The sequence below is a fragment of the Phycodurus eques genome, chromosome 1, assembly GCF_024500275.1.
Source record: "Phycodurus eques isolate BA_2022a chromosome 1, UOR_Pequ_1.1, whole genome shotgun sequence".
NCBI classification, from domain to species: domain Eukaryota; kingdom Metazoa; phylum Chordata; class Actinopteri; order Syngnathiformes; family Syngnathidae; genus Phycodurus; species Phycodurus eques.
Window position 1 is genome coordinate 135,455 of NC_084525.1, and position 16,366 is coordinate 151,820.

At 44.7% G+C, this 16,366-nt stretch overlaps 1 protein-coding gene across 1 annotated transcript in view; it reads left to right on the top strand.

Annotated features, from left to right (window-relative positions):
• Positions 1–16,366, top strand: part of lama5 (laminin, alpha 5) — a 262,541-nt gene that overhangs the window by 100,377 nt on the left and 145,798 nt on the right. The window contains 3 exon segments of the mRNA XM_061670415.1: positions 2,651–2,790; positions 3,114–3,229; positions 14,615–14,826. Coding sequence (XP_061526399.1) covers positions 2,651–2,790; positions 3,114–3,229; positions 14,615–14,826 — 468 coding nt within the window.

Consider the following 16,366-nt stretch of genomic DNA (forward strand, 5'->3'; position numbering starts at 1 on the left):
CTGCGTTTCTGGTCATTTTACATGTTAATTACATACAATATATATATAAAAAGACTTTTTATACACAATATATATAAAAATACTTTTTATTACACTTTGTCTCTCACTGTCGGACATGAAATCAGACCAAATCTTTCCTGGTTTAGGTCAATTAGGATTACCAAAATTATTTCGATTCGTTAAATGCCAGAATAATGATTTTTTTTCGAGGCAATTTTTCCATTACTTTCTTCAAAGTTAGAAGTTAACACACATTTTGTTAGTATTTGGTACTATATTGCCTTTAAACTGTATGACTTGGGTCAAACGTTTTGGGTATCCTTTCACAAGCTTCTCGCAATAGTAGGCAGGGATTTTGGCCCATTCCTCCTGATAGAACCGGTGTAACCGAGCCAAGTTCATAGGCCATCTTGCTCACACGTCTTTTCAGGTCTCCCCATACATTTTGAATTTTGAGATCAGGGCTTTTAGATGGCCACGCCAAAACATTGACTTGGTTATCCTTAAGCTACTTTTCAACAAGTTTGGCAGTATGCTTCAGGTGATTGTCCATTTGAAAGACCCAATTGCGCCTAACCTTTAACTTCCTGGGTGATGTCTTGAGATGTTGCTTCAGTAAGTGAATAAAGTAATGAAAAAATGCCTAAAAAAATCATTCTATCATTATTATGGCATTTAGCAAATAGAAATAAGGAAAAGTTTATTCTGATTGCATGTCTGACAGTGAGGGGGAAAAACACTTGTTTTTTTTTAAATATAGTATATAGTCCCTTTTCCACCACAGGACGTTTTTGAGGAACTTCCCTATCTACCCTGGTAGTTTGAGTTCTCCCTTGTGTTTCGACTGAAAACTACCCTGGTACAAAATGTTCCCCCAGAGTCGTTTTTGGTTCCTCCAAGCGACTAGGGTCATGAGTGTCTTCTCTGGATGTTCACGGAATGCTTGAGGGGGCAGGCTGCGCTGAAGAACACTGATTGGTTTACACAGATGTCTGTCATTAGCGTCACATCTTGTTTACTTTTCACATTCCATAGAGCCACCATTGTCTATTTATACTATGAATTTCATGCACAAGGTAACTCAATGTGCTTTATATGAGTAAAAGCATTTAAAACCAAAGGGCAAAAGACATTTAAAAACAACTTACAGAAAATTAAAAGAAAGCTTACTAAAATGACTTTAAAAAAATAAACGTAAGGTGAAAGCGAAATCATAAGCCTTTCTTTCATGTATTCAGTACCTAAACCTAATCACTAGTGGCGCTGTTGTGATGGTAACAATGCAAAGTTCATGCAAAGTTCTTAAAATATCATGCAATATTCAAATTCGGTGAAGACTGTGATTACTTCCCTCGGCGTTGCAGTAGCTCTCCACCACCTGTGGGTGTCGCTCATGCTCCATCCATTGTCTCAGACAAAAGGAACAAATGGCCCTGTGGCTTCATGTGGAACCACTGACCAGCGGGTTTCTCACCTTCTTGGTCGTCAAGCCAGTGTCCCAAAAATAAGTCTTTGTTGGTGAGACGCTTCAGGCTGGCTGGGGATGAAACTTAATTAACTTAGCGTCCGAGTGAGAAATCAGATATCCGTGTCTCAACTTTGAAGATTAGATTCTTCAGACTGACTTGTAATGAATTTAGCATCCGTGTGAGAACCTAATTCTTCGGTGCTTTTCCATTAAGTGGACCAGGATTTCCTTAGATGTCTTGTATACGCAGACGGACTCAACGGGGCAGCCGAGGCAGGTATGCGGAACAGCCCAAGATAGGGGGTTGCTGGGTGCCATCTGGTTAATGGCGTATCCGTTACATCTATCGATCAAAATGGGAGGAAATACAGCAGAAGGATTTTGAAGGGCCTATCTCCTGGAAGCAGCCAATCAGCAGAGGCCACGACGAACAGTCTTCCCTCCAGCGGCCAGTCAGCATTGTCATACCAAGAAGGCAATTAGCCAATCAGCCAATCTAATCACAATGCACACAAAGAGCCTCCCAATTTGAAGACGGCAGCCGCCGTAACACATAAAACAAAGCTTCGCCTGAATGCCAAGACAATAGAAAAACTTTTCTTTAAGTCCTCCCAGTCGGTTCAATCGACAAGACTAAAGTGATTTGGGTGTATTGTCGACGTGAACTGATTTTATCCCAGAAGTATGTTGAGTCGAACATATTATTTGCTAGCAAAGCATACAGCTGATGCTAACACCACTCCACCCCCTCGCCAAAGGCAAACCACTGGATTGTTTACAGGGAGACGTCTCGACCAATCTACAAGCAGCAAACATTACACAGCAATTGCTAAATAGGGGGGCTACATCTTGCAGGCCAATTAGCATTGAGTAGGATGAGGGTCTGCAAGAAATAATTCGCATCGCATCCAGCGACTACACTTATAATTTATCCTAGAGAATTATCATGGCCTTCCCATGGGCTCACCACCTGTGGGAGGGGCCATTGGGGTCGGGTGCAGTGTGAGCTGGGCGGTGGCCGAAGGCGGGGACCTTGGCGATCCGATCCCCGGCTACTTTTTTCATACACCTAATGATTATTTGGACGATCCAACATGAAAAAGGGGGTAGAGGCCCTTTTCATTGCTGCTGTCAGCTTTAATTTGGATTGTTTTTGTTGATGTTTCATTTACTCTGTATCAGGTCACGTCAACGCTTCCTTCTGCCCGCACGCGTATGGCTGTCGGAATGTCCTGGTGTCGGAAAACCAGATCATCCTCGATGTGAGCGACCGCAAGCTCTTCCTAAGCGTGCAGGTTCCTGCGGGTAAAACACTGTGGCTGGTGAGTTGCAGTGATAACACTGGACCCACACAATGCAACACAACCGAACTGATTTAGAAATCCAATTTCAGGGAGATCAAAATCATCTTTATTTGCCAAGTATGTCCAAAAAACACACAAGGAATTTGTCTCCGGTAGTTGGAGCCGCTCTAGTACGACAACAGACAGTCAATTTACAGAAGAGATGGTCTTAGGTTCACTAATAAATTTTTAGTCAGCAAAACATGGACCATGTCCTCATCACATTTTTACCTCCCTCCCATGCAACTTCATCCCAGCATGATTCTTTCTGGTCATGGATTTTTTTCTCCATGACTTTCCAGGACTACGTGCTGGTGGTGCCTGAGTCCAGCTACAGCTCCAGCTATCTGAGTGAGGAACCTCTGGACAAATCCTATGACTTCATTAGCAACTGCGGCCAAAGCAGCTTCTTCATCAAGTGAGTAGCAGAGCACTGTGACGGTTATTACTAGTTACAGTGGAACCACATTTCACAAACTTAATTCATTCTGAGATTCAGTTTGCAAAACAAATCAATATTTCCGATTGAAATGAATGGAAATAGTATTCGTCAAGTTCATTTATATAGCCCTTAATCAATTGATGATATATTTCTATGCTGCTGCTTACAGGACACACACTAGCTTTTTTTTGTTTAAACCGACCACACTGTTATGAACACATGCACCAGAGACATACTGATAACATTCAGGCTGAGAACAGGCGAGAGCCGTTTTGATAAGGAGCTGCTGAGGGAACTGACTTATCTGAAAAGGGGAGCCACTTGGCTTCTGCATCCCACAGGAGAAGGAAGAGAAGACAGCGCATTGTATGCTTCGACTCGACCATAGCCTTATAAACCATAGCCTTGTAAATCTGATTATAATGCCGTAGCAGTAACACTCTCGATGGTCCGCAAATATTTTTACTTATCAGTCTTGATCAATGAGCAATCTTGATTTTGTTGTATTAAATACTCAAAGACAAGACTGGTGTATCAAGATTCTTAATTGGAAAGAAGATCACCACCAAGAACTGGGGAAGAAGGAATTCCATCAAGGTCTTTTTCCTTGCGCGGCCGGCTGAGTAACACTTGGGCCTCACTGAGAATTACTTAGAATAGGAAGGTGTCATGTAATATTTTATGAGTAACAAAACCTTAAAATTACATCTCAGCTTGGCCTGGTGAAAGTTTCCCAGTATAAGGGTAATATGATCAAACTTTCTAATCCTTGTGAAGTCTAGCTGCAGTATTTTGTACTAACTGTAGGCTTTTAATACTAGACATGGGAAGACTAGAAAGCAACACGTTACAATAGTCCAGGTGAGATGTAATAAATGCATGTTCTTTGCATCGCTCATGGATAGAATGGGCCATATCATTGTGATTTTGCAAAGATGAATACAGAAAAATACAGTTCAAGTAAGGGTCTTGATTTGCAATTGAAGAGAGTTGGGTCAAATATAAGCCATCATTTTTTTGCTGAGTCGATTCGGGTAATGGTGTTGTTTTTTAAATCATAATTCAGTGGTGTCCTTAAACAGGTGCCTGTGTCTGGCAGGACTGTTAAATAGCATCAGTTTTCTCAGGGTTACGAAAATGTTACAGGACATGCATTGTTTACATTTCGGCGAAATTCGTCGTTTTGAACTCAAAATAGGCCATTTCCGTGAATCGTATTGATCCGATTAGATTTTCCTGGTGGGGTGGGGAGGGGGTCGCTGTCACTGTCACTGTCGTCACAGGCTGTTTCGTACTCCTTGAACGCTGGCAGCTAGATCCATTCCACATGTCTACCGTCCACACACACATCTAATTTCTGAATATTCCTCTGCGGTGGACTAATATGCGAGCTCATCGGCTTGAGATTCCGCCCTCTGCGGGCGGGACCTCCTTTGGATAAGTCACTGGAGTTGACGAGACCAGGAAAAACACTACCGCCGCTTGTGCTGAAGAAGTAACGGTACTTTTACTCCATTACAATGATGTAAATGTTGCTCGCTAGTTTTATTGATCAATTTTTGCTTATTTAGCAACTATTTCGTGCGCGAGACTAGGATTTTTGGCACTGTTTGCGCCAATCCCATTTAAACGCTAGTGACGTTTAATTCTAGTTCACTCATCAAATGACACAAGAAAGTCACATGACCTCACACAACATCTTCCGTTGGGCTTCCCGGGCATAGGTATTAACACTAGATAAGCCAGCCTCGCTGGTCTTCGTGGTGGCCATGTTGAGAAGGTCGTTGTTACCATGAAGGAAACGGCGCGCTACCAATGTTTACATTTAAATGAACAAAAACAACAGTTTTCATGTACAGGAAGTCCTCGATTTACGAACGAGTTCCGTTCCTACGCTGGCGACGTAACACGATTTTCCGTGCAAGTCAGATTTCACCGTTAAAGTCGAAATTTACAGCGAAATACTTCTGTTACGGGTATTGTCCCACGTGATTGTGACAGCAAGCTCAGTGTGTGTGGGCATGTGCGTCGATGTGTGAGTGAGACGGGAATGCGAAGGAGGAAGGAGTGCGCGCAGGTGCGAGTGTGTACAGTGGCAAGTGTAGTGACGGCGACTGGGGAAGAGTAGCGATTAGCAAAGGACCCGTTGATGTTGAATGTGCAGAGGAGCTAATAAAGCCATTAAAGCAGCAAATCGGGGCTTTATGCCTTTATTGTTGCCGCCACCCAGCTCAGCTGTGCAACGAGAGAAGGGAGTTAACCCCTGCATCTCCCGACCACGGTCAGGTGACCGTAGCAGGAAAGGTTAACACTTCGTATAAAGAAGCCGCTTCTCCTCACTAGGGTCGCGGGCGTGCTGGAGCCTATCCCAGCTGTCATTGGGCAGGAGGCGGGGTACACCCTGAACTGGTTGCCAGCCAATCGCAGGGCACATACAAACAAAAAACCATGCGCACTCACAGTCACACTTACGGGCAATTTAGAGTCTCCAATCAATGCATGATTTTGGGATGTGGGAGGAAACCGGAGTGCCCGGAGAAAACCCACGCAGGCACGGGGAGAACATGCAAACTCCACACAGGCGGGACCGGGGATTGAACCCGTGTCCTCAGAACTGTGAGGCTGACACTCTAACCAGTCGACCACCGTGCCGCCGCTAAAATACATAAAAATAAAAAAATAAGATGCTGTACTTACCATTACTGCTGAGAGTGTGAAAAATGGAGGGCGAAAAAGGCAAAGATACTCATACATGTCAGGCTTACTGTGCTGTGTGTCAAATCTAAAAATGATGCATCGCTGCCCTCTGCTGGCGGTTTTGCTTTTAGTAGGCTGTTGAATCTTTGTGGGGATGTACTGTACATCAAAGTATCCTCTCCCACTTCCCGTGAAGAAACGGAAACTACGTATTAATACGTGTTCGGCACCCAATACATGGGTTTAAAACTACGTATTAATACGTGTTAGTCACTAAATGAGTTAACTACTTTTATTGCTGTAAACGTCACATAATTTATCAAGATGGAGGTCCGTTGTCTATTGAGCACAGTAGTTGTGATTGCTTTGAAATGTATATTAATGCAAAAGCTTGATAAAAACAAGTTACAAAAACCACCACAGACCATCTCCGATAGCATGCCGTGTGTAAATGATGACACCATTGGAGATATCTGAATCATCTTTATTTAAATATATCAAAAACACACAAGGAATTTGTCTCCGGTAGTTGGAGCCGCTCTCGTAAGACAACAGAATACCTTTGAGACATAAAGACATTGAAAAAACAGTCACTGAGCAATAAAAGGTTGCTAGTAATCTGGTAATGCCGGTACTTTTTTTCCTTTCAGCTTGTCCCATTAGGGGTGGCCACAGCGTGTCGTCCTTTTCCATGTAAGCCTACCTCCTGCATCCTCCTCTCCAACACCAACTGCCCTCATGTCTTCCCTCACGACGTCCATCAACCTTCTCTTTGGTCTTCCTCTAGCTCTCTTGCCTGCCAGCTCCATCTTCATCACCCTTCTACCAATATACTCAACATTTCTCCTCTGGAGGAGACCAAACCATCCACGTCTGCTCTCTCTAACTTTGTCTCCAAAACATCGAACCCGGCTGTCCCTCTGATGAGCTCATTTCTAATTCTATCCAACCTGGTCACTCCGAGAGCGAACCTCAACATCTTCATTTCCGCCACCTCCAGCTCTGCTTCCTGTTGTCTCTTCAGTGCCACTGTCTCTAATCCGTACATCATGGCTGGCCTCACCACTGTTTTATAGACTTTGCCCTTGCAAAGACTCTTATGTCACATAACACACCTGACACGTTCTTCCACCCGTTCCAACCTGTTTGGACCCGTTTCGTCACTTGCAACAGGGTGTGTTTTGTCATTTTATTAAATTTTTTGTCCTGTTCGGCTGTTAGGTCAAGCAGAATGGAGGATCTGTATCCCTTTTATGCCAGAACAGTTTTACTGTGTCATAGTGACGTTTCAAAGATGCTGTTGTGGTTTCTTAGTATTATAATGGATATTTATTGAGAATCAGAGTCGATCAGTCGAACAGGACAACATTTCTAGAGGGGAGTGAGAAAAGAAGACAAAAGACAACGCACTAATTGTAACCAAGATGAGAAAAGTAAATAATTATATATCTAGAACAATGAAACATTAGATATGAGTGTTGTATGGGGCAATAGTGCTACACCCTGTGAGGGAAGGACAGGACAAGGACAGGAGAAGAAGCATGCAGGACAATAGTCGTGAACCCGGCTGTACAACTGAAGTGTGGTGGGAGTGGCTATGTAAATCATAAGAGTCTATAGGACGAGAGTGTGAGTGAGGGGATAGCAAGCAATTTGCATATTCATTTGTCGCAATAAGTGAGTGGCTCCACACCCAGCGAAAATGTCCCATGGGTGAATTGACACTGTTTCGCATGCACAATGACTGACAGAAGTGTCCTGTAAGTGCTGTGCCTGCACCGTGGTGGCTGAGGACCTCACCCAATCAATTGAGAGCCAGGATCGGGATCAGGAGTCCACGAGAGCAGCCCGGCGGACAGGACACGTCCAACACTGATGGACCCATGACGGTCTCCCAGCCCCACCAAGGTGGCACGACAACCGGCCACCTGGAGGAGGCCGCAGGGACCCAATGCCATCACCCCAGCCAACCCCCACCCCCCACGCGCCCCCTCCACCTCCAGGAGAGCAAGATGCCCCCCCCCCCCAACCTGCATGGCCCACGATGCAACCAGTGCTCGCCCAGCCCGAGGGTGGGACGGTGTCCTTGTTTGTTGGAAAGGAGGGCGGATAGGGGCACCTGATAAGGGGGGGGTCATTCAGCCCAGGAGGGCCCGGCCTATGGAGCAACGCCATGAGGCTAGTGAGAACACACCTCCCCTCCGTTACTATGACTGCCGGGTCCCCGACTGACAGTCATTGGCCCTACCCTGTGTATCAGTGCCCCCGTGAGTGGTGTGGTGCATTAAAATCTGGAGAGGCCAGGGGGGTGTGAGGGGGGGCTGCCTAACAGCCAAATCCTCCCTGCCCAAGACCCACCGTATCCCAGAGATGGGTGTATGTGGTGCATTAAAAAAACACATGGGGATGAGTGTGTCTGATGCATTAAAATCCAGGGGGGCGGGAAGGGCGGAGGGGCTGTGCGCCCGGACCGGGAAACAGCACTGACGTGCTGAAACCCGGTCCGACACCCGCAGCCTCCCGACCCCATACCAGCCCCCCAGGAACCACAAGATATGTATGTGTCCCCAGATGTGACTCTTGAGAAAAATATATACAGTGAACCACCTCCGGTCCCCACCACCCCAGTCTCCCAATCCAGAAGCACTGTCCCCTAATAAGATCATTGACGAGCAAAGCATTTGAAGAAAATGATTAGTGCAATTTGCCCCCAGAGTATTCCTAGTCCTAATATTAAGAAGATTGCATCGTCTAGAACCTGTATTATATTTCGAATTGCTGTGGACGCAGCAAGAGGTTCATACTGCAGGAATCTGGTAGTTATTTCTCGATTTGTCATTAGTAGAACAAATTGGGGAAGAGTGCTTTAACTCATCACACAGTACTGCATCAGTAGAAAACATAATAGTCTGCAATGCATTAGTTTGTAGTGCAGCTGGCAACAAAATGTTATGTAGCCTCGCAAGCTAGTGCTAGCACTAACTGTTGTAAGCGAACATGCCGGTGTTCTGTAAAATCATGCTCTAAAGTTTTGGTGTCTGTGAAGTAATTGAATTACAATAAAGTAATTTAATTACAGTAAGTTATCACCCATTATTTCTGTCATGTTGTAATGTTGGTTTGACCTGACTGATTAGAATCCACGATCTGACGAGAGTAGTGATTTCCAACCTTTATGGAGCCAAGGCATATATTGAACCATTGAAAAATCTCATGGCACACCAACAAACAAAAATGTCACAAAAAGTGGATACAAGTAATTACTGTATGTACTTTCTGCCATCTAATAGAAGACCATTCATTTGATCTGTCTGTCACTATGCCTCACTTCCACAAATAAATGAACGAAGATCCATTATTTATTGTAAATATAATTTTTTGTACTATTACTTACACAAGTATATACAGTAAATGAACAAGTCATTTAAATAGACACATTGCTCCATCTTGTGATCGGCTATCGTTTTTTTTTTTAAACTCACTGATCGGCCCCAAAAATTCTGACAGTGTAAAGCCTAGTTTACATACGTACCTGTAAATATAGCGGCTTCCGACCAGGCGGAGATCTTGTTTTTAACTACTTGTAACTTGTTGTTAATCAAGTGGGTGTTTTGATCAAATTGTGAAAACAATTCCAACTACTGTGCTAATTCCACAACAGACCTCTAGTTTAATAATTACGCCGATTCAGAACCCTTAAATTGAATGAAGGGCCAATGAAGGTGTGGAACCATCTCAAGGATGATCAGAAGAAATGGACGGCACCAGAGTTCAACATGAGTGTCACAGCAAAGGGTCTGAATACTTATGGCTGTGTGATATTTCAATTTTTGTTTTTTCATAAATCTGCAAAAGTTTCAAGAATTCCGATTGTTCTGTCAATATGGGGTGCTGTGTGAACATTGAGGACAAAAAAATGAACTTGAATGATTTTAGCAAATGGCTGCAATTTAACAAAGAGTGAAACATTTTAGGGGGTCTGAATACTTTCCGTGCCCACTGTATGTAAAAAAAAAAACACAAGGAATTTGTCTCGAGTCGTTGGAGCCGCTCTAGCACTACAACAGACAGTCATTTGACAGAAAATACTTTTGAGACATAAAAACATAAAACCACAGTACGGAGAGTCACTGAGCAATAAAAGGTTACCAGTAATGTGGTAATGCCGAATCTTTTTTTTTTGTTGACAATTTAGTAAATGATGCGGAGTCCTCTAGCAATTTAGAGCAGTTTGAAAAGACTAACAGAGCAATAGTCTGGTACAGTGACCATTGTGCGAATGGCGCAGAGACTTCAAGTTCAGTTGGACCAATGGGTCGCCCACTCAAACAGGAAGGGGCTTTGCAGATTTTATACACTATTAACTCTTGACTGAGGTGAAATTCCCAGGAGGCGTGCCCCAGAGGACAGAGGAAACCGGAGAAAGCCCACACCCCTCGACTTGAATTTCAGTCTGCAATTTAGCCATAAGAATGGTGTAAAAATCATATCTTCATATAAAATGATACCAACTTTGTACTCTTGCTCAAGATCAACCATATTGAATGATTGTTTAAACTTTAGTCTTGGCAAATCAACTGCTTATGGTTCAATCACATTTCATGCTGTTTGGGCTTCAAATCAAGACACACAGTTCTCAAAGTCTCACACCTGCACATGTAAAGTTGACACACTGACACAGACATCAAGGCATACATTTGGAATATTTCTGCAGAGTTTGTGAAATATCAAAACAGATATTTTATCTTCAGTTAAAAACAACACTGAATGAAAGTCCAGTACTGTCAAACGCCAGTGGGTGGCGCCTTGCTTGCATGTTTGAATATTAAGCAAATAGTTAATTGCTGTATTTGTGTTCCATTGTCGATCTGTCCCAGCTTGGTCTTCTCGGAGAGAGGACCCCAACCTTTTGGTCGCTATCTTCAAAAAAAAGGAAACGAGTCTTTTGAAGATGGGAATCAAGATTTGACAGCTGCTAATTAGGTTCAGGTCCAGCAGGCGTCTTTCAGTAGCTATCTCGCACAGCAGGGCCGCAGGGAGGCATGCAGTTTATCAAGTTGTTGGTGCGGGGGGAGGGAGGGGTTGGCAATTGGGTCTGAGTCACTACAACCACGAGTAGTCCGCTGGCCTGTTTTAAAAATAGCTTAGCGGGTGATGGGACATTGTGATTTCCCAGGAATGTGTATATAATTTGAAAGTGTAAACAATTGCCGAGATTTCAGAATCAGAATCAGAATCATCTTTATTTGCCAAGTATGTCCAAAACACACAAGGAATTTGTCTCCGGTAGTTGGAGCCGCTCTAGTACAACAGACAGTCAATTTACAGAACACTTTGGGGACATAAAGACATTGACAAAAAACAATTGTGCAAAAAGATGCAGAGTCCTCTAGCACTTAGAGCAGTTCGAACGACTAATATTGCAATAGTCCGGTGCAATGACCATTGTGCAAAGGGCGCTGAGACTTCAAGGAGTGGATGCGGTTTAAAGTGACGAGTAGTGCGATCATCTGGGACAATGTCGGTTGTGCAAATGTTACAGATACTCCTCAATCAGTGTGCAAATGGAGCAGATGCTACTCTGGCATGAGTGGCCAGTATATGCAAATAGTGTAGCATGGCGAGACAACTACAGTGAATGCACGAGTAATACATAATTGGCCCCACAGAAATGTGACAATGAACTCAAGTCAAAAAATTGCCATCTTATTGTAATGGAATTATAGGTTAGGTTTTTCAGAAGTTGATCGCAAGAGGGAAGAAGCTGTTGGAATGTCTACTAGTTCTACTTTGCGTTGATCGGTAGCGCCTACCTGAGGGAAGGAGCTGGAAGAGCCGGTGACCGGGGTGCAGACGGTCCGAGAGGATTTTGCATGCCCTTGTCTTAGTTCTGGCAGCGTGCAAGTCCTCAATGGTGGGTAGGCGGGTACCGACAATCCTTTCAGCAGTTTTGATTGTCCGTTGCAGTCGGAGTTTGTCCTTTTTTGTAGCAGCACCAAACCAGACTGTGATGGAAGAACACAGGACTGATTCGATGACCGCTGTGTAGAACTGTCTCAGCAGCTCTGGTGGCAGGCCGTGCTTTCTCAGAAGCCGCAGGAAGTACATCCTCTGCTGGGCCTTTTTGAGGACGGAGTTGATGTTGGTCGCCCACTTCAGGTCCTGAGAGATTGTAATTCCCAGGAACTTGAAGGTCTCGACGGTTGACACAAGGCAGCTGGACAACGTGAGGGGCAGCTGTGGCGAAGGATGCCTCCTGAAGTCCACGATCATCTCTACCGTCTTGAGCGTGTTCAGCTCCAGGTTGTGTCGGCCGCACCACAGCTCCAGCCGCTCCGCTTCCTGTCGATATGCAGACTCGTCACCGTCCTCGATGAGGCCGATGACAGTGGTGTCATCTGCAAACTTCAGGAGCTTGACAGTCTGGTTCGCTGAGGTGCAGTCGTTCGTGTAGAGAGAGAAGAGCAGCGGAGAGAGGACACAACCTTGGGGCGCCCCAGTGCTGATGCTGCGTGTGGATGAGGTGGCCTCCCCCAGCCTGACCTGCTGTGTCCTGCCCGTCAGAAAGCTGTAAATCCACTGGCAGATGGCAGGTGAGACGCTGAGCTGGAGAAGCGTGGTTGAAAGGAGTTCAGGGATGATGGTGTTGAACGCTGAGCTGAAGTCCACGAACAGGATCCTCGCGTAGGTCCCTGCACTGTCGAGGTGTTCTAGGATGAAGTGCAGTCCCATGTTGACTGCATCATCCGCAGACCTGTTCGCTTGGTAGGCAAACTGCAGGGGGTCCAGCAGGGGACCTGTGACACTCTTGAGGTGGTCCAGCACGAGACGTTCAAAGGACTTCATGATCACAGATGTCAAAGCGACAGGCCTGTAGTCATTGCGGCCGGGTGGGTGTGTGGAGTGAAACTGTCCTTTTCAAATCTGCAATAGAAGGTATTCAAGTCGTTGGCTAGTGTGCTATTGTTCTCAGCTTGGGGGGATCGTCGCTTCTAATTAGTCAGCGATTGGAATGCATGCCAGACTGTTTTTGAGTCGTTCGCGCTAAACTGTTTTTCCAACTTTGCTGCATAGATCCTCTTTGCAATGTTAATTCCTTTAGTAAGCTGGTTTCTAGCTCGATTATACAGGGCCCTGTCCCCGCTCTGATATGCATCTTCCTTAGCTTGGCGAAGCTGCTTAAGTTGAGCAGTGAACCACGGCTTGTTGTTGTTGAATGTCCGAAATGATTTTGTTGGTACAAATAACCTCTTCACAGAAACCGATATAGGATGTGACAGTGTCTGTATATTCATCCAGGCTGCCAGCTGAATTTTCAAAGACACTCCAGTCTGTGCAGTCTAAACAGCTTTGAAGTTCCATCTTTGCTTCATTGGTCCACTTTTTGACTGTTTTCACTGTAGGCTTCGCACATTTAAGTTCTTGCTTGTACGTCGGTATTAAGTGAATTAAGCAGTGATCGGACGAGCCCAGGGCTGCACGAGGTATAGCACGGTATGCGTTTTTTACCGTAGTGTAGCAGTGGTCTAAAGTATTATTTTCCCTGGTAGGACAGTCGATGTGCTGCTTGTATTTAGGGAGTTCGTGGTTGAGTTTAGCTTTGTTAAAGTCCCCGAGAATAATGAGGGGTGAGTCAGGGTGGTTTTTTTCAATTTCGTTGACTAGTTCGGCGAGCGTTAGCAATGCGGCGTTCGTGTTAGCTTGCGGTGTAATATAGACTCCAGCCATTATAAACGATGCAAACTCACGTGGCGAGTAAAATGGTTTACAGTTCAAAAACAGCGACTCCAAATGCAGGCTGCAGTGTGTGCTGAGCACCGTGACGTCCGTACACCATTTTTCGTTTATATGGAGGCATATCCCGCCGCGCTTCGTTTTCCCCGATGATTCCATGTCGCGGTCCGCTCGATGAATGTTGAAGCCGGGAAGCGTGACGGCGCCATCGGGTACAGCGTCACAAAGCCGGGTCTCCGTGAAGCACATGGCCGCGGAACGTCCGAAGTCTTTACTGGTCTTTAACAGAAGATGAAGCTCGTTCATTTTGTTGGGTAGGGAGCGTACATTCGCGAGGTGGATCGACGGGAACGCCAATCTGTGTCCTCTCTGGCGGAGTTTCACCTGAATGCCGGCTCGTTTTCCTCTGTGGCGCCGCTTCCGCATCCATGCGCCGAAAACCGCGGACGCCGCTCCGGTGAGTAACTCGGGGAAAAAATTGAGCGGATTTTCGAAAGTTGGTGACAGAAAGTCTGGAGTAGCCTCCTTGATGGTTAGCAGGTCTCCCCTTGTGTAAGTGAGTCGTGTAAGGTCTCCAAAGACGGACGAAAAACACAAAAACAAAGACAATACTAGAGAGCGCGTTACCGAGGCGACCACACTGGTAGGCGCCATCTTGTATATATAGCCACATATCCACGTTTGGGCAGACAGAAAGTGTTGCACATTGAGACTGTATTTATCTTGTTTTCTACCGAGTTAAATCAAGATTGATAATTGTGAGAAATCATTAACATGATCAGTGTCTTCCCCTAGAGAAATATCATAAATATCAATACTAACATAGTTAAAGGTAAGCAATTTTGTTATTTTCGAAGTGGTTACATACACAAATGTATCAATGTCGAGATTGATTTTTGCAGTTACGGCTCCTTTTCTCCCTCCCTGCAGTCCGTCCAGCACCTCGTCCTTTTGCCTTCGTGCTGCGATGTCGCTGTCTGCCTTTCTCAACAACGGCTCGGTGCCGTGCACGTGTCATGAGGCCGGCGCCGAGAGTAACACCTGTGAGCCGTTTGGGGGTCAGTGCCGCTGCAGGCCCAACGTGATTGGTCGAGACTGCTCCGTGTGCGCCACGGGGCACTGGGGCTTCCCCGACTGCAGGCGTGAGTGTCCTAGCAAATCATTCAACACCTTATTTTCTTCCTTGATTGACTTTGAACTGCCACATTTCTGCAAATAGTTTATTCAACTGCAGATGAGAGGGGGAATACACGGGGCAAAAAAGTATTTCGTCAGCCAACAATTGTGCAAGTTCTCCCACTTAAAAAGATGAGAGAGACCTGTAATTCAAAACCTTCTGAAGACTTACAGAAAAGGTTTGACCTCTGTCATTGCCAACAAAGGGTATATAACAAAGTATTGAGATTAACTTTTGTTATTGGCCAAATACGTATTTTACACCATAATTTGCTAATAAATTCTTTAAAAATCAGACAATGGGATTTTTCTGGATTTATTTATTTTTCCTCATTTTGTCTCTCCTAGGTGAGGTATACCTCTGATGAAAATTACAGGCCTCTCTCCTCTTTTTAAGTGGGAGAACTTGCACAATTGGTGGCTGGCTAAATACTTTTTTTGCCCCACTGTATGTCCAATGGAACAATCATGCATGCAAATCAGTCGCCTTTCAGCAAAATTCGCCATTTTGAACTCAAAATAGGCTATTTCCGTCAATCGTACAAATCTTATGATTTTTTTTCTGAGGGGGGTCGCTGTCGTCATAGGCTGTTTCGTACTCCTTGAACGCTGGCAGCTCGATCCATTCCATCCATCCACCATTCACACACGGATGTAATTGTCAATATTATTACTCCGCAGCAGACTAATACGCGAGCGCATCGGCATGAGGTTGCGCCTGTCCGCTCCGGACCGGTTTAGAATAACTCACAGGAGTTGACGAGACCAGAAAAAACACTTCCGCCGCTTCTGCTAAGAAGTAACGGACTTTTATTCCATTACAATGATCTTAATGTTGGTCGCTACTGTTATTTATCAATTATTGCTTATTTATCAACTATTTTATGAGCGAGACTACGACTTAGACTTCCGCATTGGCGCTGTTTGCTCCAATCCAGTTTAGGCGCGAGTGACGTTTAAGTCTAATTTACCAATCAAACGATTCAAGAAAGTCACATGTCTTCACACAACGTCATCTATTGGGCTTCCCGGGCATAGGTATTAAAACTAGATACCCCAGCCCGGATGATCGTCGTGCCTACGTGGTGGCCATGTTGGGAAGGTCGTTGTTACCATGAAGCCAACGGCACGCAACTCGTCGTGTTTACATTTAGATGAACAAAAACAACAACTTTCATGTATTGTAATATTTTTCTGGTTGGCACTGTCTGCCCAAATGTGGATATTTCAGCTCACCTATAACTTGAGAAAACACCGTGCAGTAAATTGCACGTTTTGTTGTAGTTTTGACTGTGCATACAACGTACATACACGTCCACACACAGCAACATCGGAATTTGCAGAATTTGCATTTTATTTTAATTTTTTTTTAATTGATGTTCATGCTGTGATTAAAAAATCTGAAGTTACTCACTATTTACTCTGTACTTGAGTAATTATTTTACTGTGTACTTTTTACTCAAGTAATTTTTGGGAGGACTACTTTTTACTTTTACTTGAGTCACA